This window comes from Elgaria multicarinata, chromosome 10, assembly GCF_023053635.1.
Source record: "Elgaria multicarinata webbii isolate HBS135686 ecotype San Diego chromosome 10, rElgMul1.1.pri, whole genome shotgun sequence".
Taxonomy (NCBI): Eukaryota; Metazoa; Chordata; class Lepidosauria; order Squamata; family Anguidae; genus Elgaria; species Elgaria multicarinata.
This window is the reverse complement of record NC_086180.1, coordinates 8,873,484-8,898,791: the sequence shown is the minus strand read 5'-3', so window position 1 is coordinate 8,898,791 and position 25,308 is coordinate 8,873,484. Positions and strand designations below refer to the sequence as shown.

Below are 25,308 nucleotides of genomic sequence, written 5' to 3'. Positions count from 1 at the left end.
GGGCCCAGTGCTCTTCAACATTTTTATTAATGATTTGGACGAGGAGGTGCAGGGAACGCTGATCAAATTTGCAGATGACACAAAATTGGGGGGGATAGCTAATACCCTGGAAGACAGAAACAAACTTCAAAGTGATCTTGATAGGCTGGAGTGCTGGGCTGAAAACAACAGGATGAAATTCAATAGGGATAAATGCCAAGTTCTACATTTTGGGAAATAGAAACCAAAGGCACAGTTACAAGATGGGGGATACTTGGCTCAGCAACACTACAAATGAGAAGGATCTTGGAATTGTTGTAGATCGCAAGCTGAATATGAGCCAACAGTTCGATATGGCTGCAAGAAAGGCCAATGCTATTTTGGGCTGCATTAATAGAAGTATAGCTTCCAAATCACATGAGGTACTGGTTCCTCTCTATTCGGCCCTGGTTAGGCTCATCTAGAGTATTGCGTCAAGTTCTGGGCTCCACAATTCAAGAAGGACGCAGACAAGCTGGAGCGTGCTTAGAGGAGGGCAACCAGGATGATCAGGGGTCTGGAAACAAAGCCCTATGAAGAGAGACTGAAAGAACTGGGCATGTTTAGCCAAGAGAAGAGAAGATTGAGGGGAGACATGATAGCACTCTTCAAATACTTAAAAGGTTGTCACACAGAGGAGGGCCAGGATCTCTTCTCGATCCTCCCAGAGTGCAGGACACGGAATAACGGGCTCAAGTTAAAGGAAGCCAGATTCCAGCTGGACATCAGGAAAAACTTCCTGACTGTTAGAGCAGTGTGACAATGGAATCAGTTACCTAGGGAGGTTGTGGGCTCTCCCACACTAGAGGCCTTCAAGAGGCAGCTGGACAAGCATCTGACAGGGATGCTTTAGGGTGGATTCCTGCACTGAGCAGGGGGTTGGACTCGATGGCCTTGTAGGCCCCTTCCAAGTCTGCTATTCTATGATTCTATGATTCTATGATTCTAAGACATGGGTGCAACAGCACCCTCCCACCCATGTTCCCCAGCAACTGGTGCACACAGGCTTATTGCCTCTGCTACTGGAAGTAGCACATATCCATCAGGACTAGTAGCTATTGATAGCCTTCTCCTCCAGGAATTTGTCTAAATTGATGGCCATCACTACAAGTTGTGATAGCAAATTCCATAGTTTAACTATGCACTTTTCTTTCTTTCTTTCTGTTTTTAAATGATGAGTAATGGTAGATGCACTTTTCATCCAAGCTTTCATGGGGCAGCACATCTAGCACTCTATGATGGATTTTAAAAAGAGGGAGAAAAAGTGCCTTCCCTTCCCAATCTCACCTTGTAACCAGAAAGGAGAAAAGCAGAACACCCCCACCCCCACCATCTCTTCCCTTCCTCAGTTTAGCAGGCAGGGTCAGGAAGGGTGTTCCTCTTCGTTCCTCATTACAAAAAGTGTAACTGCTCCTTGGTGTGCCTGCCAAGCCAGCTCCAAGTGCACCCAAACACATTTGGGTAAGCAATATGTGCACCAGCCACCAAACATCTCTCTCTCTCTCTCTCCACACAAAAGAAGGAACCCCTTCCTTATGTCATTTGGTAAGTTTGTGGAGGAAGAAGAGTGGAGCATCCAGAGCGGCGGAGGAGATGGGGAAGCTCAGCCACGGGGCAGGCTGGCTGATGAACAAAATTTGTTTCATTTTATTTACAATAAAATCTAGTGTGGGAGGTGGTGGGCTGTCCCACCCTTGAGGCCTTCAAGAGGCAGCTGGACAACCATCTGTCAGGGATGCTTTAAGGCAGATTCCTGCATTGAGCAGGAGGTTGGACTCGATGGCCTTGTAGGCCCCTTCTAACTCGACGATTCTATCAGCCATTCTGCTCCCCATTCAAGAATTCTGGTAGCAGCTACAGAGGGGTGGAGGTAGCATGGCCTGGGATGGCAACGTCCAGAGAGGCCTGGTGGGCCCAGAACCTCTTCAAACCTAGCAGTGTCACAGTTAGAAATAAAGGACACTGAGACAGTGTGAGCAGGAGAGGATCATGCACAGAGCAAACAGTTCCTGGGTAGTGTTGAATAACAAGCCACTTTTGAACCTGGGAGGCACCCTATCTAGTCAACCCTGTGAATCATTCTAAAACACAGGAAGAAGCCTTATTCTGAGTCAGAGCCTTGGTCCATCTAGCCCAGCATTGTCAGCCCTGACTCCAGAAGCTCTGTAGAAGTTCAGGCAGGAGTTTTTCCAGTCCTACCTGGAGACGCCAGGGAATGAACCAGGGGGAGGGTGGCTCATCCATGCAAAGCATGTGCTCGACAACACTGATCAATGGCACTCTATGGGCTCATCTACACCAAGCAAGGTATTCCACTAGGAAAGTGATATGAAAATAGTATACAAAAGGCAGGAGCCACACTACTGCTTTATAGTGCCATTGAAGTGCACTACAAGATCTACACTACTGCTTCATAGCGGTACTGAAGAGCACTGTCAACTGATGGGGGCCATGACACATCTACACCAGGCAGGATATAACACTACGAAAGCGGTATATGGAATGTGTCAACGGGCCCCAACAGTTGTCAGTGAACTTCAATACCGCTATAAAGCAGTCGTGTGGCTCCTGCCTCTTATATACTGCTTTCATACTGCTTTCATAGTGGAATATCCTGCTTCGTGTAGATGAGTCCTAGTTCTCTGCACACTCTTACAGCTTTATTTTCCCTGTCCCTCCCTCCTCCCTCTCTGCCACCCATCTACAGTTTTGCATCGGTCCAGACAAGGACTTTCCGCATTATCTCTTTTTATAATGTGAGCTAGAAAGAAATCTTTTGAATTCTAGATCAGTCATGCTACTGTCTGAAAATTGTATCCTTCATGTTTCAAAAAATGACATTGGTTCCATTCCATTGTTAAGAAGGACATACGGTCTAATATATATATAAATATATATAAAATAAACTCTTACCAAAATGCTAACCTTAAACTTTCCCCAGCTACTGACAGTCAGTTAGTGAATGACTAATGTAAAGGGTTCCAGTTCATTTACATTTTCAATTAATCAAAACTATTGAAGTCATAAATCAAAGCCTGACAATGTAATTCAGATTATGATTAATTGTTCTGAGGTTCACAGCTGCCAAAGACAATGTAATAGAAAATGTGTCGGTGGCAAAATGGCCAATGTAGATTTGATTTCCATTATCATAGTTGCATCTGAAATACCAGCAGTTCCTTCCCCTCAAGACCTACTAACTGAGATCATTTGAGGCTCAGAGCCTTAATTCATGTAGCAATTATATACATATATATATATTTAAAAAGGGATTATTACAGAATCTGTTTCAACTGGATTTTGAGCAAAAAAAAATTAATTCAATATTTCTGGCATGAATTCCAAATCTGCACTTGATGGTGCAGGGTAACTAATTAATTGATCTATTACATTTATAGCCGATCAACCCTCCAAGGAGCTCAAGATGACCCACATGGTTCCTCTCCACACCCTCCATGTTATCCTTGTCACAGTCCTGTGTGGTAATTTAAGAACTTAAGAAGAGCTGTTCTGGATCAGACCAAGGGTCCATCTAGTCCAGCACTCTGTTCACACAGTGGCCAACCAGCTGCCCAGGGGAATCCCACAAGTAGAACATGGGTGCAACAACATCCTCCTGCCCATGTTCCCCAGCAGCTGGTGTACATAGGCTTACTTCCTCTGTTACTGGAGATAGCACATAGCCATCAGGACTAATAGCCATTGATAGCCTTCTCCTCCAGGAATTGATTCAAACATCTTTTAAAGTCATACCAATTGGTGGCCATCCCTACATCTCGTGGTAATGAATTCCATACTTTGACTATGTGGTGTGTGAAGAAGTCTTTCCTTTTATCTGTCCTGAATCTCCCACCAATCAGCTTCATGTCATCACCCATGTTACAAAAAAACATTAAGCAGAGCCCTGCTCAATCAGACCAAAGGCCTACGTAGTCCAACAATCTGTTCCCAAAGTAACTATCCAGATGACCCAATGGGAAGCTCATAAGCAGGACATGAGCAAAATTTTGCAACCTCCTGCCTCAGATGGAGGGGGTAATATGTAGTCGCAGTATCACTTCTCAGAGATAGATAGATAGATAGATAGATAGATAGATAAGATTAAGTGTAGTATCTGTTCTTATCAGGGTAAAATGTAGCCCATTATGCTGCATAGCCATGGATACCCTTATACCCCATGAATCTGCTTAAGCCCCTTTTAATGCTGTGCAGGTTGGTGGCCACCATGGCATCTTGGGATAGTGAATTCCACAGTTCGATTAGGCATTGTATGAAGAAACACTTGCTTTTATCTGTCCTGGATCACCCACTATGCTCTTCCATTGCATGAACTCAGGTTCTAATATTAGGAAAGAGGGAGAAAAACCTATCTCTATCGTGGCAATACATTGCATAATTCTTGAGATAAGGTGTATGGAGAGATACTGACTGACCCCAAATCACCCAGTGAACTTGATCATAGAATCATATAGTAGAGTTGGAAGGGGCCTATAAGGCCATCGAGTCCAACCCCCTGCTCAATGCAGGAATCCGCCTTAAAGCATACCTGACAGATGGTTGTCCAGTTGCCTCTTGCAGGCCTCCAGTGCGGGAGAATCCACTACCTCCCTAGGTAATTGGTTCCATTGTCGTACTGCTCTAACAGTCAGGAAGTTTTTCCTGATGTCCAGCTGGAATCTGGCTTCCTTTAACTTGAGCCCATTATTCCGTCTTCTGCACTCTGAGATAATCGAGAAGAGATCCTGGCCCTCCTCTGTGTGACAACCTTTCAAGTCTTTGAAGAGTGCTATCCTGTCTCCCCTCAGCCTTCTCTTCTCCAGGCTAAACATGCCCAGTTCTTTCAGTCTCTCTTCCTAGGGCTTTGTTTCCAGACCACTGATCATCCTGGTTGCCCTCCTCTGAACACGCTCCAGCTTGTCTGCATCCTTCTTGGTGCCCAAAACTGAGTATGGAGTACTCAAAATGAGTATGGAGTACTCAAAATGAGTATGGAGATATGAATCTGGGCCTTCCTAGTCCCGATCCGACATTCTTTCCAACAAAAAATATTTTAGGATTGTTCACCCCCCCTCCTGTGGAAAACAACTACTTGCAAGTCACAGGAAGCAGGATTGAGCCAGGGTTCAAGCAATCCCAAAGAGCCATCTTAGAAGTTGGCCTGTCAAAAGCGATCAAGCCTTTTTGTACTCCTTTTTTTATCACACTGGGATGCAAAGTAACTCATTGGAAGTTTTCTCCAGTGTCCTTGGCAAGGACCAGCTGCCTCAAGCTTCCCACCCACGTGAGATTCCAGAGGCATAAGCATTCATCTGAGTGGTGTAGCTTGAGAAGGTGGTAGTGACAAACAGCCAACAGGGAAAGGTTTGAGCACCACCACTCATTGCCCAACATACTCCTCAAAATGCAGCCCTGAATATCAGCTTTTCATTGGGGAAGAAAACAACAACTATTTGGGCTTTCTTACACGTAATTGCCTAATTACGACCATTCAGGTGTTACAGACCACAGCACCTACCACATTGACTGGTCCCATTGTATAGGCAACGTCCACTGTAGTGCCATGAAGACTCTCAAGTTGATCCATATAGCAAGCAGCTTCCAAATGTTACGTTGTCTGTGCGGAGCCCAAGCTATGCCAAAGAATAGTTTGGCAGCCGTTGTGTGGAGTCTGTATCATTTCACAACGTCTTCCAAGCCTCTGCTCCCACTGCCTGTTATCTAGTCCCTATGGTTTGCCTCCAGGGATGTTCATTTTGTTTCCTTATTCACCTCCTGTTACTGTCCTTGGCTTCTCCATCTGTGTTGCCATACTGATGAATTGCTTTCCCAGATTTTGACACCTATGTGCACCCTGAGCTAGTGAATGGGGAGCTCCTCACACACTCGCCGTGCGCTGCCTGGCCAGCTCTCTTCTGGCCGAGCCAGCCTGGTGAGCACTGGTGTTGTGAGTGTCCAAGTCCTCTGGAAAGTGCACAATTTCCACGGCACACGCTTAGCACCGTGAGAACTGCACAATTGCGAGAGGCCTCAGAGGTGCACTTTCCCTCCCTCCCCCATGCCCATCCAGGCCTGAAAAGGCCTCTTAATACTTGCACACTTTCCGGAGGCCCAGAGAGAGCACTTTCCTGCCCCCCTGCAACCAGTGGCACTTGAAAGGGCCTCTTATCACTTGAATTAAGAGGCCCTTCCAGGCCCTGATGGACACAGGGGGAGGAGGAGAACGGCTTTCCCCTTCCACTCTAATGGTGGCTACCATTAGAGCAGCAGGGGAAAGCCCTTCCTTCCTCCCCCTTGTGTCCATCAGGGCCTTGTTTCTATTGCATAATTTTATCTGTACGCCACCCTGAGATCCCAGTGATATAGGGCGGGATACAAATGTTTTAAATAAATAAAACCTATAAATAAACTAGGTTCCCCACCCCACACCCCCTTTGTCTTTAATACTGGTGGGCAATACATGACCCGTGGACTCCCCCAGACTTATTTATTTATTTATTTATTTATTTATTTTGCAGCTTCTATTGCCACTCCCCAAATGTCATGTCAAATTCCATGTCACTGGCAGAGCAGCAAAATGTGGAGAATTTAAAGAGAAAAAAATAGGCCTATTTTTGTTGCCAGGCCTTTGGCAGGGGGGCAGCCCCAGTGAATTCAGGGAGGTGGGGGAAGAGTTGTCCACCAGACCCCCAGGAGTTGCCATCCCTGATCTATAACAAGGAATAATAATCAAAAGAAAGGAGAAATGTCGGAATTAATTAGAACAAAAAAAAGGTATGTAAAGTCTCAGAGTGCAGGACACGGAATAATGGGCTCAAATGACAGGAAGCCAGATTCTGACTGGAGATCAGGAAAAACTTCATCACTGTTAGAGCAGTACGACAATGGAACCAGTTACCAAGGGAGGTTGTGGCCTCTCTCACACTAGAGGCCTTCAAGAGGCAGCTGGATAACCATCTGTCAGGGATGCTTTAAGGTGGATTCCTGCATTGAGCAGGGGGTTGGACTCGATGGCCTTAGAGGCCCCTTCCAACTCTATGATTCTATCATTCTATGATATTTTCATGCATGTGATTCATGGATCAGTGTTTTACTGAAGTGAATAGAAGATTGAGGGGAGTCATGATAGTACTCTTCAAATACTTGAAAGGTTGTCACACAGAGGAGGGCCAGGGTCTCTTCTCAATCATCCCAGAGTGCAGGACACGGAATAATGGGTTCAAGTTACAGGAAGCCAGATTCCGGCTGGACATCAGGAAAAACTTCCTGACTGTTAGAGCAGTATGACAATAGAACCAGTTATCTAGGGAGGTGGTGGGCTCTCCTACCCTAGAGGCCTTCAAGAGGCAGCTGGACAGCCATCTGTCAGGGATGCTTTAGGGTGGATTCCTGCATTGAGCAGGGGGTTGGAGTAACTGCTGTTGTCATTGTACATTATATAAATCACACAGTTCATTTTAATGAGCTTTGGGCCATAGCTAGATGGGGTGATATCCCGGGGCGACCCCCTGGATCGTCCCTGTGCATCCACATGATACACAGGGGATCACGGGAGCAGGCAGGGATGATTCCTCCCTTTCCCTGGGATATAGCCCTACCCTTCCATCCCATTTTTTCCCAGTCTTGGGATGATCCTGACACTGTGTGACGTGTGGCAGTTTTGTCCCAACTACATCGCAGTTTTGTCCCAACTCCTTGTGAGTAAATGCGGGAAGCCGGGACCCGGGCATGGAGCATAGAATCATAGAATAGCAGAGTTGGAAGGGGCCTACAAGGTCATCGAGTCCAACCCCCTGCTCAATTCAGGAACCCACCCTAAAGCATCCCTGACAGATGGTTGTCCAGCTGCCTCTTGAAAGCCTCTAGGGTAGGAGAGCCCACCACCTCCCTAGATAACTGGTTCTATTGTCATACTGCTCTAACAGTCAGGAAGTTTTTCCTGATGTCCAGCCGGAATCTGGCTTCCTTTAACTTGAGCCTGTTATTCCGTGTCCTGCACTCTGGGAGGATCGAGAAGAGATCCTGGCCCTCCTCTGTGTGACAACCTTTTAAGTATTTGAAGAGTGCTCTCATGTCTCCCCTCAATCTTCTCTTCTCCAGGCTAAACATGCCCAGTTCTTTCAGTCTCTCTTCATAGGGCTTTCTTTCCAGACCCCTGATCATCCTGGTTGCCCTCCTCTGAACACAAGTGCACCGTGCCAATTGGGGATGTGGTGTGTGTGTGTGTGTGTGTTTTGGTTTTTTTATATAAAAAAAACTAACCTTTGCGCTGGAGCACTGGGGAGCTCCAGCCCTGCACCTTTTTAAAAAATGGTGGCCGCGACATCTTCTTCTTCCTGGGACGTCGAGTGCAGCGTGTAGACAAGGAGGACGATCTGGCGATCGTAAAATTGCGAGATCATTCCCCTCTATCTCCCTCGTCTAGCCATGCCCACAGAAAGGCATAGAAAGTGCATGGCATTCATCGTGTTCAATCAGAACTTTCTTGTCTCATCTACAGTAAATCTTGATCGTTCTAGTTCTCTGTTTATTTAAAAAATGATTCTCATAGAAGTCACTTGTCAGAATGGAGCTGAGAGCAGTCAAGGACGACGTTTCTGGAAAGGGTAGGAAAGAGGAGAATTTTGTACGGTGCACCTCTGTGGTCCCAGCCACCAGCCTAATTGACTTCTCATTCTCTCCCTTGTCAAGCAATTCAGCCAGGGATGAGGGATGGAGGTAATGAGAGCAGAAACCATAGGATAGTTTGTAACCGAGAGAATTGAAATATTGCAAGCAGGGATGTTGGTGGGTGTATAAGCAATATGATACAGGCCTAATCTAAACCAAGCAGGATAATGCACTATGGAAGTGGTATGAAAGTGGTATATAAAAGGCAGGAGCCACACTGCTGCTTTATAGCGGTATTGAAGTGCACTGACAACTGTTGGGGTCCATTGACACATACCATCTACTGCTTTCATACCACTTTCACAGTGTTATATCCTGCTTGGTGTGGGTCCTGCCTTTTATATACCACTTCCATACCACTTTCACAGTGCAATAGATTAGGCTGCAATGTTATAAACATTGTATCAGGTTTGGCCTTATAGGCCCCTTCCAACTCTACTTTTCTATGTTTCTATCATTCTAGATCAAGTTTAGTTAAATATAACTTTCTGACCCGTCTCTTGAAGAGGTCTGATTTTAACACAGGCAGAAGGCTGATAAAATATGGATGTTTGAGACTGAAGCTGACACATTTGGCAACAGGTTGTTCACATTCTACTGTTGTTGTTCCTGGAAGAGCCAATTGCAGTTTCTGAAGTGGGTAGGGTAGGGTGACCAACTGTCAGGATTTCCCCGGATTTGTCCTGGTTTTTGTTCTTTCCATGGTGTCAGGGGGGATTTTCTATAAATTTCAATAATGTCTTGGAATGACACACCTTCCCCTTTAAGGCTGCCATTAGCATGGCAGGAGGGAATGACAGGCTTTCTTGAGGCACATCATTCCCCCACCCTGAGCTCCAGTTGAGGTCTTAAAGGGGAAAGTGGGTCATTCGTGGACATTATAGAAAAGGCCCCAATTGGAGTGGATGGTGGTGGTGCACAATGAAATCCTTTCCCCTCCTCCACTCCAATCGGGTTCTTTAAGGTGGCGGGGGAATAACGTATTTTCTGCAGGACTCAGAAAGCTGCTTCCCCACACACACGCTAGGTGTCCTCTTTTTTGGTTTCCCAAATATGGTCACCCTAGGGTAGGGAAGTCTGTCATTTTGTGTGTTTGGTTTTATTTCTGGTATACTCCACGTGGCATCTAGGATATCTGCATTGAGTTAGCTAAATTTGCTAGTTATATTCTTCTACATGTCGCCTGTTGTCCGCCATCACGCTTCTGAAGATGACAAATTTGTTAAGCTAAAGGGAGGGGCTGCAGTGACTGGATTCGCAACACTGAGATCCAGTAATGACAACTGGTAGTTTTAATTCAGCTGTCACAAATAATTTGTGCAGCTTAGGAAGCTGCCAGAAGGTAGTTGAGGGTGTCTCGTTGATGGATTTCCTGTTTCGCACATTCCTATTTCTATCACTTCTGGCTTTCTCCACCTGTTGGTTGGAGAGTTTTTAGAATTATCTCAGCTTTGATGTCCTGGGGCTGCTCTCACAAAGTGAGTGCAACCAGGCACTTGGGTGTGTGTGTGTGAAAGGTGATCGACTCCTTGGAAGGCTACCAGGCCTAAGATGTTTGTCTCTGCCACAGGATTCCTGGGGTCATCTCCTCCTTTCTCCTCTAAGTTGCATGAAATGGTTGAGCATGGTGTGCTGTCAGGGGTGATGGCGCCGGAGCTGACAGAGGGCAGCTGGAGGGCAGACGGAGGACTGTTTCCACTGCGTCTGGATCCCTACTCAATGCCCCCATCAATTCAGTGCTTATTGCTTGGGACTTAGGGTGTGCCTGAGCACACCTGGCACAACCCTTGTGCATGCCTATATCCAAGCTGCTAGTAAGGAAATTAATTTTAAAAAATGGGAGGGATAGGGTACTTTGGCTGGTACCAAGAAAGTTGTCCAAGGTTGTTCTGGGGCCCACAGACACCATGTTGCCTCTACAGAATGGCTTGTTCTAAAACAGTTCAGTAGGCAAGACTAGAACCCCAGATCCCGCTCTATTTCAGGGTTCCGCCATATCCTGTTGGCATCCAGCTCTTATAGCTTCAACTTACGAATGAAAGAGGTAGCCAGAATATTGATTAAAGCTGTTGGGTGAGTAGAATCATAGAATCATAGAATAGCAGAGTTGGAAGGGGCCTACAAGGCCATCGAGTCCAACCCCCTGCTCAATGCAGGAATCCACCCTAAAGCATCCCTGACAGATGGTTGTCCAGCTGCCTCTTGAATGCCTCTAGTGTGGGAGAGCCCACAACCTCCCTAGGTAGCTGATTCCATTGTCGCACTGCTCTAACAGTCAGGAAGTTTTTCCTGATGTCCAGCCGGAATCTGGCTTCCTTTAACTTGAGCCCGTTATTCCGTGTCCTGCACTCTGGGAGGATCGAGAAGAGATCCTGGCCCTCCTCTGTGTGACAACCTTTTAAGTATTTGAAGACTGCTATCATGTCTCCCCTCAATCTTCTCTTCTCCAGGCTAAACATGCCCATTTCTTTCAGTCTCTCTTCATAGGGCTTTGTTTCTAGACCTCTGATCATCCTGGTTGCCCTCTTCTGAACACGCTCCAGCTTGTCTGCGTCCTTCTTGAATTGTGGAGCCCAGAACTGGACGCAATACTCTAGATGAGGCCTAACCAGGGCCGAATAGAGAGGAACCAGTACCTCACGTGATTTGGAAGCTATACTTCTATTAATGCAGCCCAAAATAGCATTTGCCTTTCTTGCAGCCATATCGCACTGTTGGCTCATATTCAGCTTGTGATCTACAACAATTCCAAGATCTTTCTCGTTTGTAGTATTGCTGAGCCAAGTATCCCCCATCTTGTAACTGTGCATTTGGTTTCTATTCCCTAAATGTAGAACTTGGCATTTATCCCTATTAAATTTCATTCTGTTGTTTTCAGCCCAGCACTCCAGCCTATCAAGATCACTTTGAAGTTTGTTTCTGTCTTCCAGGGTATTAGCTATCCCACCCAATTTGGTGTCATCTGCAAATTTGATCAGCGTTCCCTGCACCTCGTCCAAATCATTAATAAAAATGTTGAAGAGCACTGGGCCCAGGACTGAGCCCTGCGGCACCCCACTCGTTGCCTCTCCCCAGTTTGAGAAGGTTCCATTGATAAGTACTCTTTGAGTCCGATTCTGTAGCCAACTGTGGATCCACCTAATAGTTGTTCCATCTAGCCCACTTTTAGCTAGTTTGTTAATCAGAATGTCATGTGGTACTTTGTCAAAAGCTTTGCTGAAGTCAAGATATATGACGTCCACAGCATTCCCACAGTCCACAAGGGAGGTTATCCTATCAAAAAATGAGATCAAATTAGTCTGACAGGATTTGTTCCTGACAAATCCATGTTGGCTTCTAGTAATCACTGCATTGATTTCAAGGTGTTTACAGATTGACTTCTTTATAATCTGCTCCAGAATTTTCCCAGGGATGGATGTCAGACTGACTGGTCTGTAGTTCCCAGGTTCCTCCTTTTTGCCCTTTTTGAAGATAGGGACAACGTTAGCCCTCCTCCAGTCATCCGGCACCTCACCCGTCTTCCATGATTTTGCAAAGATAATAGACAAAGGTTCTGAGAGTTCTTCCGCTAGCTCCTTCATTACTCTTGGATGCAGTTCATCGGGCCCTGGAGATTTGAACTCATTCAAGGAAATTAGGTGTTCTTTGACCATTTGTTTATCAATCTCAAACTGCAATCCTGCCCCCTCAACTTCTGCTTCACTTTTTCCAGGGGGGTCATAGACCCGCTTTTGGGAGAAGACCGAGGCAAAGTAGGAATTGAGCACTTCAGCCTTTTCTTTGTCACCTGTTATCAATTTGCCATCCTCATTAAGCAGTTGAACCACCATTTCTTTCCTCTGTCTTTTACTACTCACGTATCTGAAGAAAGTTTCAGATACGTAGTTTCAGACTCCTTTTTTTCCAGACAGGGGAAGAACTCCTTAGGACATATCACAAAGAAGATGAACAACACATAAAAAACAGTCATCTCCAAACGTGAAGGAGAATAAATGCGAGAGAAGTAAGAGAGAATGCCAACATTCATGAGTTGAACATTTTCACTTGGGCTTTGAATATAAAATGTTCCATGCACTGACCACTAGATGCCACTATGGCACAACAAATATGTGCAATAGGACCTAGGCATTCACAAATTCTCAGTGGTACAGAAATCTATGAAACAGGAGTTTAAAAATAAATAAATCACAGTATATTTCCTTCCTTCCTTCCTTCCTTCCTTCCTTCCTTCCCTCCTTCCCTTCCTTCCTTTCCTTCTTGTATCTTAAATGAAATCAGCCTCTGAGGTTGAGAGTTTCAGTAGAGGAACAGAGGAGCATGGACTACCTAACTCTTTCCCATCTGAAGGTTGCCATTAAAAATATCCCCCAGGCACTTTTCCCTCCTGGCAAAACACTGGGGAGGGGGGAATTTGACTGGATAAAGAGCATGAAGCTTCTTCAGCTTGCACCCCCTGCTACTGCTAATTCCCTTCACACATTTGTTTCTCAGCCCCTGTCTTCAACGTATGCTGCCTTTTACAAGAGAAGCACTTGCAGGACTGTCAGGCTGTAAAGGGAAAACAAAGTTTTCCATCAGGAGTAAAAGGGAACCATACCAAGGAGTGTTCAGGTCACAAACAGGCCTACATTATTAAGGCGTCTTCCCCTCTTTTTAATTGTATTTTATTTTCCAAGAGTGGTGACTAAGGGCCTTGCTCGACCTGTGTAATAATCCATAGGAGGAGGGGAGATCTCGAATTAGGAATAACACAAGACCTTGCCCTTATTCAGACAGGAGCCGCGGCGAGCTCTGGAGGAGAGCTGTCGCGGCCGCCATTTTTTTTTAAGCAGTAGGAGCCACAAAAGGTAAGTAGTTTTTTTTAAAAAAATTCTCCATCCCTGTCCACCGCCCCCTACCCCACATGAAGTCCGATCCCCCGCCCACCTCCCCAGGCACCGTTCTCTGTCCCCATCCGCCCTCCCACCTGTGAAGTCTGATCCCCCACCTGCCCCCAGGCCCCATTCTCCATCCCCGTCCGCCCCCCCACCCGCAAAGTCCGATCCCCCCCATCCCCCCACCGTAGCCCTGATGGCCGCAGCGCTCCTGTGGAGCACTGCAGCCCGTCCGCCGCTTTTCCCAGCTACTTGAGAGTAAATCCAGTAGCCAGGAAAAGCGGTGGACCTGGCTACACACCCGCGGTCCCGGCCTCAGCCCAACCTGAGGCCGGAACCACAAGAAGAACCGCGCTACCAACGGTTCCCATTAGCGCGGTGCCAGGGTGGTGTAACCCCTGCCTGAGGCCGGGATCCCCTGTGCGTCATTTGGATGCACAGGGACATGCACGGTCCTTGCACCGGGCTAACGCCTGGTCTAGCAAGGCCCTAACTGTCTTACAACCAGCATTGGGATTACAGTGGTCCAGTATGTGTGGGTGGGTGGCTTGAATGCATAAAACCAGTCAATCTTTCATTGCTTAACCAGAGGTCATCGCAAATCAGGACAGAAAAGAGGGCAGGGCAGCTAAAGCAAATCCACAAGGATCAAAGCAGATAATCCCCATCACTAATAAATGTGATTATGCATAATTGCATCTAATTTTAAAAGCAGTGATTGGAGGGAAAAAGAAACAGTGTGTAATACATTTGTTCTGATCAGCCAAAAGCATACATATTTTCTCAAAATCTGACATCTTAGGACAAGAAAGAAAACAGGAGAAAAATCTTTCTCCCTGGGTGCCCTATACACTAGGCAAACCCTGGGTTGTTGGGGATACAGCAGAGGTTCCAACTCTGGCTTGTCTCTCTTCCAACAAGCCACAAAAGGTCCTGGTTCAAATGTCACACTAAACCACACAGAGACCAAGCATCCCTGGTGTAGTGTTTCTCGGAAAGCTCATGCTTTCGATAGGAGGCAAATGACGAGGCTTGCTAGGTAATCCACAAAGCTTTTATTAAGCAGCAAACATCTCTTCTACCTAAAGAGAGTCTAATCTCTTGGAAACTTCCCCCTAGGTAAAACTATGCAAACTAAGAAAGACAATTGTCCGACCAAGGAGAACAGGAAGCCCCTTCCCAAATGCCCATAACTTCAGAGAGCCTGGTTTGGAGGCAGGTTCCTGCGCAATCCTAGTTGGACCAACTTTCTCACACCTTCCTTCCGTGCCGTGCGTTTGAGCTTCTAGCATCAGCTAGTTTGTCAGGACGCTCTCCTCCACAAGAAGGCTCACTTCCCACTGAGTTTGTAGGATTTGGCCTTGAGGAGATAAGCTCTGGAGAGGGCTGCCTCCCAGCTGGGGAATCGGCCGTGAGAGCTTCCTCCCCCACTGGTGCAGGCTAGCTGGTGCCTGGCGCATCCTCCTCTAGGTCCGAATCTGATTCTGATTAATTACCTGAAACATCTTCTCCCAAAACAGGGGCAGTAGGGTTAGACATGACACCTGGATTGTTCAGCTGTCCGCAATTGCACTGGGAATGAATGGACAGCTGGCACCAAGATGCTGTCTCATTCACACCAATGAGAATTTTAATAAGAGCTGGGCTGTTGGAACCAGTATATTCTTCCATCTATTTCAGACAGTCTCGGTTTCACAGGTTTGCTCAAATTTGTAAAAGGACATAACAGAAATAGCTCTTTTTCCCTGCATCATAGAATCATAGAATCATAGAATAGCAGAGTTGGAAGGGGCCTACCAGGCCATCAAGTCCAACCCCCTGCTCAATGCAGGAATCCACCCTAAAGCATCCCCGACAGATGCTTGTCCAGCTGCCTCTTGAAGGCCTCTAGTGTGGGAGAGCCCACAACCTCCCTAGGTAACTGATTCCCTTGTCGCACTGCTCTAACAGTCAGGAAGTTTTTCCTGATGTCCAGCTGGAACCTGGCTTCCTTTAACTTGAGTCCATTATTCCATGTCCTGCACTCTGGGAGGATCGAGAAGAGATCCTGGCCCTCCTCTGTGTGACAACAGCTGTGTGACATCACCACAGCTTTGCCTTCAAGAGCACGCCTGCACTCTGTTTTTATATTCATTTCTTTGCCGTCAGCACTATCCACACAGCCTTGTTGGAAAACATTTGTGTTTATTATGTTAGTTCCTCTGCTACTGAATAATTCTGGAATCGCATAAGCAAAACTTTTAACTGGATATTTCCCTGTGTTTACCAGCCATGCTTTTCTGCCTCGATTTGAATCTTTCAGTACACACACAATAGAGCACAGTGATTCCATCTCTCCATTATTCCAGATGCTATTCGGCATCTGATAGCCTGCTGACCAGTAGTCAGCTGTTCACATCCATGTGACATCTCTGTGTCAATCAGAGTTGCCATTTTATCCCAAACCCTTGGCTGAAAAACAGTCTCGTACACCCAACAGTTGCTCACAGATAACCCAACAGGCCACTGTCAGAGAGTGTGTGCATAATACGAACTTTATTAATGTTGAGCGCACAAGCTCAATGTTACCAAAGCAAGCCACACACTACAGAGAAACTATAGCAGTCTAGCGGGACAGAGGGGTGATATTTTTATCGCGAAATCTCCCCCTCCATTTACACACAGAGTGTGACGACCTCGGAGGGTGAGGACGTAGCGGCCGCCATTTTTAAAAAATTCTTAAAGAAGAAGAGCACACAAATGATTGTGCACCGAAAGGTAGAGTTTTTTTTAAAAATTAAACTTAATTTTTCCCCTCCCCCACCCCACCCCCGATGGGCGCAGAGCTCCTGAGGAGCTCTGTGCCCCGTGCGTGGGTCCGGCTCCTTGCAAGGGACTGCGAGGAACTGGGACAACCCGCAATGCCCGTCCACACGTTAAGCAGTCTTGGGATCATCCTGAGACCATGGAAAAAACAAGCTCAAAGGTGAGGGCAAGATCCTGGGGCAAGGGAGGGATCATCCCTCCCTGATCCCGATATCCCCTGTGCGTCACGTGGGCATACAGGGACGATCCGGGGGATCGCCCAGGGATTTCGCCTTGTCTAGCTAAGGCCTTAGTGTTTTACACTGTTGAGTCTCATGGTTCAGAAGAGGGCCAGCGGGGGAGGTGGGAAGGGAATCCTACAAACAGGTTACAACAAAGCAATATGAGCCTTAAGATATTCCAGGGAAGCCCTTCTCTCAGTCCTGTCACCATTGGAGATGCATTTGGTGGGGACATGAGACACAACCTTCTTGGTGGCTTCACCCATGTTCTGCAACTCGCTGTCATGGAGCTCATAGTTGACTCCTTCTTTGGTGTCCTTCCTCCAACAGGCAAATACATTTTTATTCAAGCAGGCCTTCTGCTTGCAAGCTCTTGCTGAAGCAGCTTCTACCGGTTCGCATCCTTTTTTTAATTTTTTTTACTTGTTTCTTTTATTGTGTTTGAATCTATTTTGGTTCTTTTTTAGTATTATTAATTTAACTAAGATTTTTTCATCTTCTTTGGGTTTTTTTTTTAGCATCAGCGTTATCCACTTTGAGCACTATTTTGCTTGGAGGAAAGGCAGTCTAAAAATCAAATAAATAAACAACATAAATAAATGATCAGGACAGATAAAAGGAAGTAGTTAAAGTAGGGCATTTGCTACCACTAGCTCACAATTACTGAGCTAGCTCCAAGTCAAGATAAAAGGAGCTTCCACATTATCAATAGAATACCTAGTAAGAAATATATTACAGAATTCGTCAAGCAGAACCTTTCCATATATGATTCCAACACACTAGAGTTTGGAATCCATACATTCACTTTAAGGTTCCTTCTAAGGCTTATATGAATTCAGACTAGAAGCCAATGCCCTTCTTTCTCTTCACAGCTACATTCATTGCTTTGTTTTTTTAATTTTGTTTTGTAAGTAGTTGTTTATGCATTGAAGCGTACCAATCGTGAATTCATTTTAAAAATTGAAGCATTCAGCCATCATCGCTGTGTGAAATTTAATTGACTATATTTAGTGATTGGTTTAACCTGTTCTACCTAATTAAAATCATTGTTGTCTTCCCCCCCACAAGGTAGATTAGGTTTGTATCCAGACTTAGTCCCAGTAAGAGTAGACCCTTTCAAATAAATAGGAAGTTAGTCATGACCAAAATAGGTTTATTTTAAATTTGGATGCAACCCATATACAGTTGTTGCTGGTCCTTAAATAGTTGAAGTTCAAAATGCATCTTATCCCATTCTACATCTTAGGCCACAGCTAGACCTAAGGTTTCTCCTGGGATCATCCAGGGTTCGCCCCTGCCTGAGCACTGGATCCCCTGTGTGTCACCTAGATGAACAGGTTTGACCTCTGGATGATCCAGGGATAAACCTTAGGTCTAGCTATGGCCCAAGTGTCCTTATAACGAAACTGAAGATTCAGCTATTAAAGAATAGTTAAGGGGAAAGTGCATTGCTCTAGAAAAAGTAATTGCTGTAACTGAATGTCATCTTTTAAGTCACACAACTAAGAAATGACACAATAAATACCTGCATGTATAATATTATGAGTAAGTTTTAAAATCAAAGTCTAAAACCTGAAGGAGATTTCAAAATACTACAGTTCACACAAGGGATTTGTAAGTTCTTGATGTCTATACAAATGATCCTTCAAGACCAGTAAATTATATTTCTGGCTAACCCTGACACACACAAAAAGCAATGATTGTGAAGAATTATTCAAAGACGGTTGTTCACATGTGAAGTACAACTGAAGATTGAGCTCTTTAAACATCTACTTTCCAAAGTACCCTGCTGCTTTCAAATGTTTTGCCTGTCAAAAGGAGAAGTTTGAATCATGTCTTATTCAAAGAGAATGTTGTTCTCATTACTTTATTCCAGCAGATTTTTCTTCGTTTGAAATTCACGTAATGCAAACTTCATGTTATGCTGGTCTAGTTGATAACTTAGCACACGGTCTAGTTGATAACTTAGCACATAAACACAAGAACTGACTCAAGAGTAACTTCAGACACGCGGCTCTGGATAAAATGATATTTAAACCTCAAGGAAACAGACAGCTTATCTGGAAGGTCACCACTATATAGCAATCTCAGAAACGTCTAGAGTAGATTAGTCATGTGCTCAAAAAAAAAAAAGTAGTACAAAGGAAGCAAGAAACTGAAGTTGAAATATGTTTGTTCAGTTGGAAGCATGAACTCATGCACAATCACTTCCCATTTAGCTTTTGGAAATATTTCACTGCGATATTGTTGATGAATTTATAGATGATGCTGTAAAGATAAAATGACATTTCTCCAAGACAATCAGAAATGTGAAAAAATATTACCTGCAGTTAGAAGGTTGCGTGTATAAGATTGCAATACACAGTATCTGCTCGAAGTTCTGCATAGTATCTTCCATCCCATTTGTCATTGTGTTTATCAGTACACAACACAATGCCCCTTGTTGGAGTTCTGTACAGTCCTTTCTGGATAGCAGTGACTAGCATCAGCTTGAAACTGACAAGCGTCAGGTGATTCTAGTGAGCTTAATACATTTGCTGCAAATTACCATGGAGAAAAAACACACCACTTGGGTGAGGGTGGAGTGAAGTTTTCTGCCAGTTGCACAACATGATCAGACTAAACCAATGTGCATTTAGGAGGTTCTTCCCGTCTTTGCATCATGCGTACAGGCACCTTAAATGTACAGGACTATACAAAACCTGCATTGCAGTTTCTACCTGTAACTGAAATGATGAAGGGGCTGGAGCACCTCCACCCTACGAGGGAAGGTTATATCAACTGGGATTGTTTAGCTTGGGAAAAAGGAGGCTAAGGGGAGAGATGATAGAGGTGTACAAAATGGTGCCTGGTATGGAGAATGTGGGTAGGGAGACATTTTTCTCCCTCTCTCAAAATACTAGAAACCGATGGGGTCATCCCATGAAACTGATTGGTGGGAGATGCAGGACAAATAAAAAGAAGTACTTCTTCATACAGCGCATAGTTAAATTATGGAACTCGCTACCACAAGATGTAGTGATGGCCACCAATCTGGATGGCTTTACAAGGGGTTTGGATAAATTCCTGGAGGCAAAGGCTATCCATGCCTACTAGCCCTGATGGTTGTGTGCTATCTCCAGTATTCAATAAGCCTGTGTGTACCTGTTGCTGGGGAACATGGGAGGGAGGGTGCTTTTGCACCATGTCCTGCTTGTTCATCCCTGGCCAATGGCTGGTTGGGCACTGTGTGAACAGAGTGCTGGACTAGATGGACCCTTGGTCTGATCCAGCAGGGCACTTCTCATGTTCTTATGTATGTTCTTACCTACTATGATGTTGCATTTTAAGTAGAGATGATGAGAAATTCCTTTAGTTCACATTTTAATGTGAACGTACCTAATTTCATTTTCAAAGCACTCTGTGAACAGAAACAGAGTTACCTTTTGAAATTGGCATTTCTCCTAATTTTGCAGTGGACTTCTCCATATATATTTAAAGAAATGCAAACTGTATAAATAAAGGGAAAATATCTATCAAAATACATATTAGGAAAACTGCTTGAAAAAATGTGTAGAGTTAGCAAAATATTGACAAGAATGCATGTATTAGAAGAAAAATGCATTAAAAGGTTTATAAGTTTTCATATGAACTTAAAAAGCAGTTCTGATTCTCCTGCCTAAACCTGTTTTAAAAATAAAATTCCACAAGATCCACATTTTTCTTATGTAGACCTGAGCAACAGGCCCCACCAGGAGTACCAGCTTTATCAAAAACTTATTCTAATAAAAGGTGATTGAGCAAGAATATACTACGAAGACAAGAAGACAATATAAACCTTTGAAGTTTAAGAAATGCATAGCGAAGCAGGGGTGGGCAACTTGTAATTCTCTGGATGTTTTGCAATACAACTCCCATGAGCCCTCCCCGTGGGCTATGCTGGCTGATGGGAGTTGTAGTCCAGCAAGATCTGAAGGTCCACAAATGGTCCACTCCTGCTTTACAGGTTCAGTCTCTGAGTCATTCTGCAAAAATTACAATCACGCCCCTGCCCCCCAAAAAAACCCAAGTTGCCCACCCCTAATATGCATGGAGTGGCAATCCCCTGCCCAGCCATGGAGGACAGTCTTAAAAGTCTCCCTTGAACTCTGAGTGTGAAGACTATCGTCTAGTAATGTGTTTTACCTTTCTAAACAGACTTTACTACAAACCAAATCATCCTTCATCAGTCCCTTTTGTTGAAGCAAACGAAATACGGCACTAAAGAATTTAAATTCAGCTGTGTAACATAATTAGCGTAACCAGATTTAATTGGGCTGCTCATCCCCCTGAAGGCTGGTAGCAGGATAAGATTTTGCTAACGCAAGACTTATTTATCTTTGTCAAAGCCCACAACAGCCCAGTGTAAATACTGCCCGTAAGAACTACGGTTTCCCGCATTCCAAAAGCAACCGTGCATTAAAACTTCATGATCATGCATAAGCACCTTGCTATTTTAACAGCTTCCAATTTGCTTCTCGGCACAATTCAAGGTCTGGTTTGGTTTTGCCCTATAAAGCCATGCATGGCTTAGATCCAAGCTATCTGAAGAACTGCACCTACTTGATTCAGATCTTTGCCAATCACCCTGCACTGAGTCCCCCCCCTACATTTGATGGAAGTAACATAGGTGTCAACTATTGATAGAGCCTTCTCCTTGCTGGTGTTCTGGTTGTGGAACATTCTCCATAAGGGATACCCAACCAGCACCTACAACTGGGCATTTCGAAACCAGCTGAAAACCATACTGCTTTCCCTGGAGTTTAAGTAGACTGTGGCCACAGCTAGACCTAAGGTTTCTTGTGGGATCATCCAGGTTTCGCCCCTGCCTGAGCACTGGATCCCCTGTGTGTCACCTAGATGAACAGGTTTGACTAGGGTGACCATATTTGGGAAACCAAAAAAGAGGACACCTAGTGTGTGTGTGGGGAAGCAGCTTTCTGAGTCCTGCAGAAAGTACGTTATTCCCCCGCCACCTTACAGAACCCGATTGGAGTGGAGGAGGGGAAAGGATTTCATTGTGCACCACCACCATCCACTCCAATTGGGGCCTTTTCTATAATATCCACGAATGACCCACTTTCCCCTTTAAGACCTCAATTGGAGCTCGGGGTGGGGGAATGATGTGCCTCAAGAAAGCATGTCATTCACTCCTGCCATGCTAATGGCAGCCTTAAAGGGGAAGGTGTGTCATTCCAGGACATTATTGAAAATTATAGAAAATCCCCCCTGACACCATGGAAAGAACAAAAACCAGGACAAATCCAGGGAAATCCTGACAGTTGGTCACCCTAGGTTTGACCCCTGGACGATCCAGGGATAAACCTTAGGTCTAGCTATGGCCAGTTTTAAATTTATTATATGCGATGGCTCATGTGTTCTTATTCCTGTTTTACTCTTGTTTTACTGATAACCTTTTTGTGCTATTTTTTTTTTAATCCTGTTGGGGCTTGTTTTTTGTTTGTTTTATCCTTTTCTGCCTCTCTGTTTCATATTGTATAGTAGTTTCATTGTGCTGTAGCAATTCCTGTTTTAACCTTGGCTGCAATACGAAGGGAGTAGGTGACTTTTAACACCTGGAGAAGCAAAATAACAATAACATCTTTTGGAGCCAAACAAACTCATCCTGGATCAAATGCAGCACATTTTTAAATGGACCCTGGATATGGGCTGGCAAACGGTGGAAAGGACTCATAGAATCATAGAACAATAGAGTTGGACGGGGCCTATAAGGCCATTGAGTCCAACCCCCTGCTCAACGGAGGAAACCACCATAAATGGAGGAATTCCACCTCAATGGAGGAATCCATCTCCTTCAGAAACATCCCCTCTTCCTTTTCACACATGCTTAGAAAAGCCCCACTTACATCAAACTCATTCAGTGCTGCTGCAAGTTCCCCAATGCCAGTGTGTCCCTTGTTCTCATCAGTCGGCGAGGTGGCCTGAGCAGCATTTGAGATGCCGGCAATGGCTTCTTGGACTTGCTTGAAGACATAATCCCTGTTGGCTCTGGTCGCTGCTACATCAGGGTGACGGAGGAAAGCTTGGGAAGCCGTATACAGCATAGTGGCGTTCTTCTTCAGGGCACCACGAGCAGCAGCCATTTCATCCCTGCAGTGGGGATCTTTCAGTTCCTGTTTCAAAACATACGAACAAAAACATGTTAAGTTTAAGAAAGTAAAAGGTTTGCGTAGTCATTAAAATTGTATGTGTGGCTATCTCAAGGCTAAACAGAGGAAGACTATCTGTGAGCAATTACCTTGAGATAGAAGCTGTACTGGGAACCTTGCCAGGATCCTCTAAGATATCATGGTGTTAATGATATGAATATACCAAAGATCCTTGAGGCTGGGTTAGCCTAATCACAGCTGTATGTAATAGAGATAAAAAAAACTGTGTATATATGTATATGTGTATAGCTTTTGTCACTCTGCACAATGACATGGAACTGTAAAGAAGTCTGAAGCTAATAAACTTACTCTGCTAAGTAAGAGCTGCATTGTGAGCTGTGTTTCTGAGCACAAACAGAATTCCCAAGGAAAAGTTCTGTCCCCAACAAAACATGTACAAGCATGCAGTATTCATGGAACCTATGCCAAGACAGTTTGGGGGGAAATCTACAACGTCTCTGTCTGATCTGGGCCCTCCACTTTCTCCAAGGAGCTCTAGAGAGTGTACATAAAGATGGCCTCATTTTATTTTCACAACTATTCCTATGGGGTAGCTTGGGCTGAAAGATGGTGATTCGCCAAAGATCACTTGGAAAATTTAATAGCTGACTGCAGAGAGAGAGGGGAGGGATGGCTAGACGAGGGAGTGGAGTGGTATGATCTCATGATTTTATGATCCAAGATTGTCCCCCTCATCTACACGCGGTGTGCAACGTCCCAGGAGGAAGAGGACATTGCAGCAGCCATTTTATTTTGTTTTTTTAAATCGGAGAGGAGCGCACGAGTGCTCCTGAACAAAAGGTGGGGGGGTTTTATGAAAAAATATTTTCCCGATCCCCCACCCCACCCCCGATGTGCCCCATGCCTGGGTCCTGGCATCTCAGGGTTACTCGTGATGAGCCGGGACAAACCGCGATGCCCAGCCACACATCCCGCATTCTCAGAATCATCCCGAGACCCCGGGAAAAAGCGGGGAAAAGGGTAGGGCAGTATCCTGGGGCAAGAGAGGGATCATCCCTCCTTGCTCCCGGGATACCCTGTGCGTCATGTGGATGCACAGGGACGATCCTGGGCTGATCCCTGGGATATCGCCCGGTCTAGCCATGCCCAGAGTGAGTTATGGATGAGGGGAATGGCTATCTTCATGGTGTCTATGGAGCTTCCAGGGTGGCAGGAGGATGGGATGGAGGTGGAGGAAAACAGAAGTGATTCAGCATGAGCTCACTGGGTGAGCGAACAGGGAGGGCTAACAGTAGTTTTGCAGAGGAAATTGGCAGAGGAGGTCAATGAGGAGGTCCCTAATGAAATTACTTATAAGTTAAGTGCTCAGCGTCTGCTTAGAAGGGCCCACTAATTGAGCTGCTAAGGGAATAAGAAAAAGGAGGAGCAGCTGTACTGGGAGGAAGTAGGGAGGACTTATAAGGAAGAAAAAATGATGTGCAGGGTATGCAGTATGTTTGCTTTTCTGTTTGATGATCGCATAGCGTACATTTCCAGCAAGTGCAAGCTGGTTGCATTACTAGAAGAGATGGTAAAAGCTCTAAAACAGTGAGTAGCTACAGCTCAAGGTAAAAGGGAGAATGAAGAGTTCTTGAACAAAACCCCCAAGGTGCTGGAAGGACAACTGTGGGTGGTCACTCAGAAAGATGACAAAAATGAATGAAAGGAGGGGCAACCTGCATGGATGGCAGTGACACTCTGGAGGAAGAGATTCAGGGCTCATCTACACTAAGCAGGATATTCCACTATGAAAGCGGTATATAAAAAGCAGGAGCCGCACGACTGCTTTATAACGGTATCGAAGTGCACTGACAACGGTTGGGGCCCGTTGACACAGACCATATACCACTTTTGTACCGCTTTCATAGTGTGATAACCTGCTTGGTGTAGATGTGTCAATGGGCCTCAACAGTTGTCAGTGCACTTCGATACCACTATAAAGCAGTCGTGTAAATCCTGCAGCGCATTTTAATACTGCTATAAAGCGGTCGTGTAAATCCTGCAGTGCATTTTAATACTGCTATAAAGCAGTAGTGTGGCTCCTGCCTTTTATATCCTTAACGCACTGCACACGGCTGTGTCCAGTGTAATACTGCTTTCATACTGCTTTCATAGTGGAATATCCTGCTTGGTGTAGATGAGGCCTCAGAAGATATACTGCACCATTGGAACTACCAAAATGGGGTAGGGAGGCAAGAGGAGCCACCATGTTAAGGAAACAGGTCATACAATTTGTGTGTCCAAACAATTCCCACCCCGCTCACCCCAAGAGGTCATCACCGAAGGGCTTTTAAATGGATGAACCAGGGATAAAGATGCCCTAAGGATGTTCCTCCACCATAAACTCTTGGTGGAATGCAAAAGGCAAATAAAGAGGAGGCTGAAACGAGGATTCAGAATTAATTGGATGTTCAATCAAAACCTTATGCAACTTTTGCCAACTGAATTTGTCTGGGAAAAAATCCCTCACCCATTTTGACTCTCTAGTAGCTCTCTGGGAACAATGACAACATCGCCTTCAACCATATTTTATTA

General features: G+C 45.1%; 1 protein-coding gene across 2 annotated transcripts in view; it reads right to left on the bottom strand.

The window, feature by feature from the left end:
* CTNNA2 (catenin alpha 2) overlaps window positions 1-25,308 on the bottom strand; it is a 695,903-nt gene that overhangs the window by 552,255 nt on the left and 118,340 nt on the right. For both annotated transcript variants that reach the window (XM_063135156.1, XM_063135157.1), the window contains exon 5: window positions 22,471-22,737. In XM_063135156.1, the coding sequence (XP_062991226.1) occupies window positions 22,471-22,737 (267 nt within the window). The remainder of the gene's footprint in view (window positions 1-22,470; window positions 22,738-25,308) is intronic.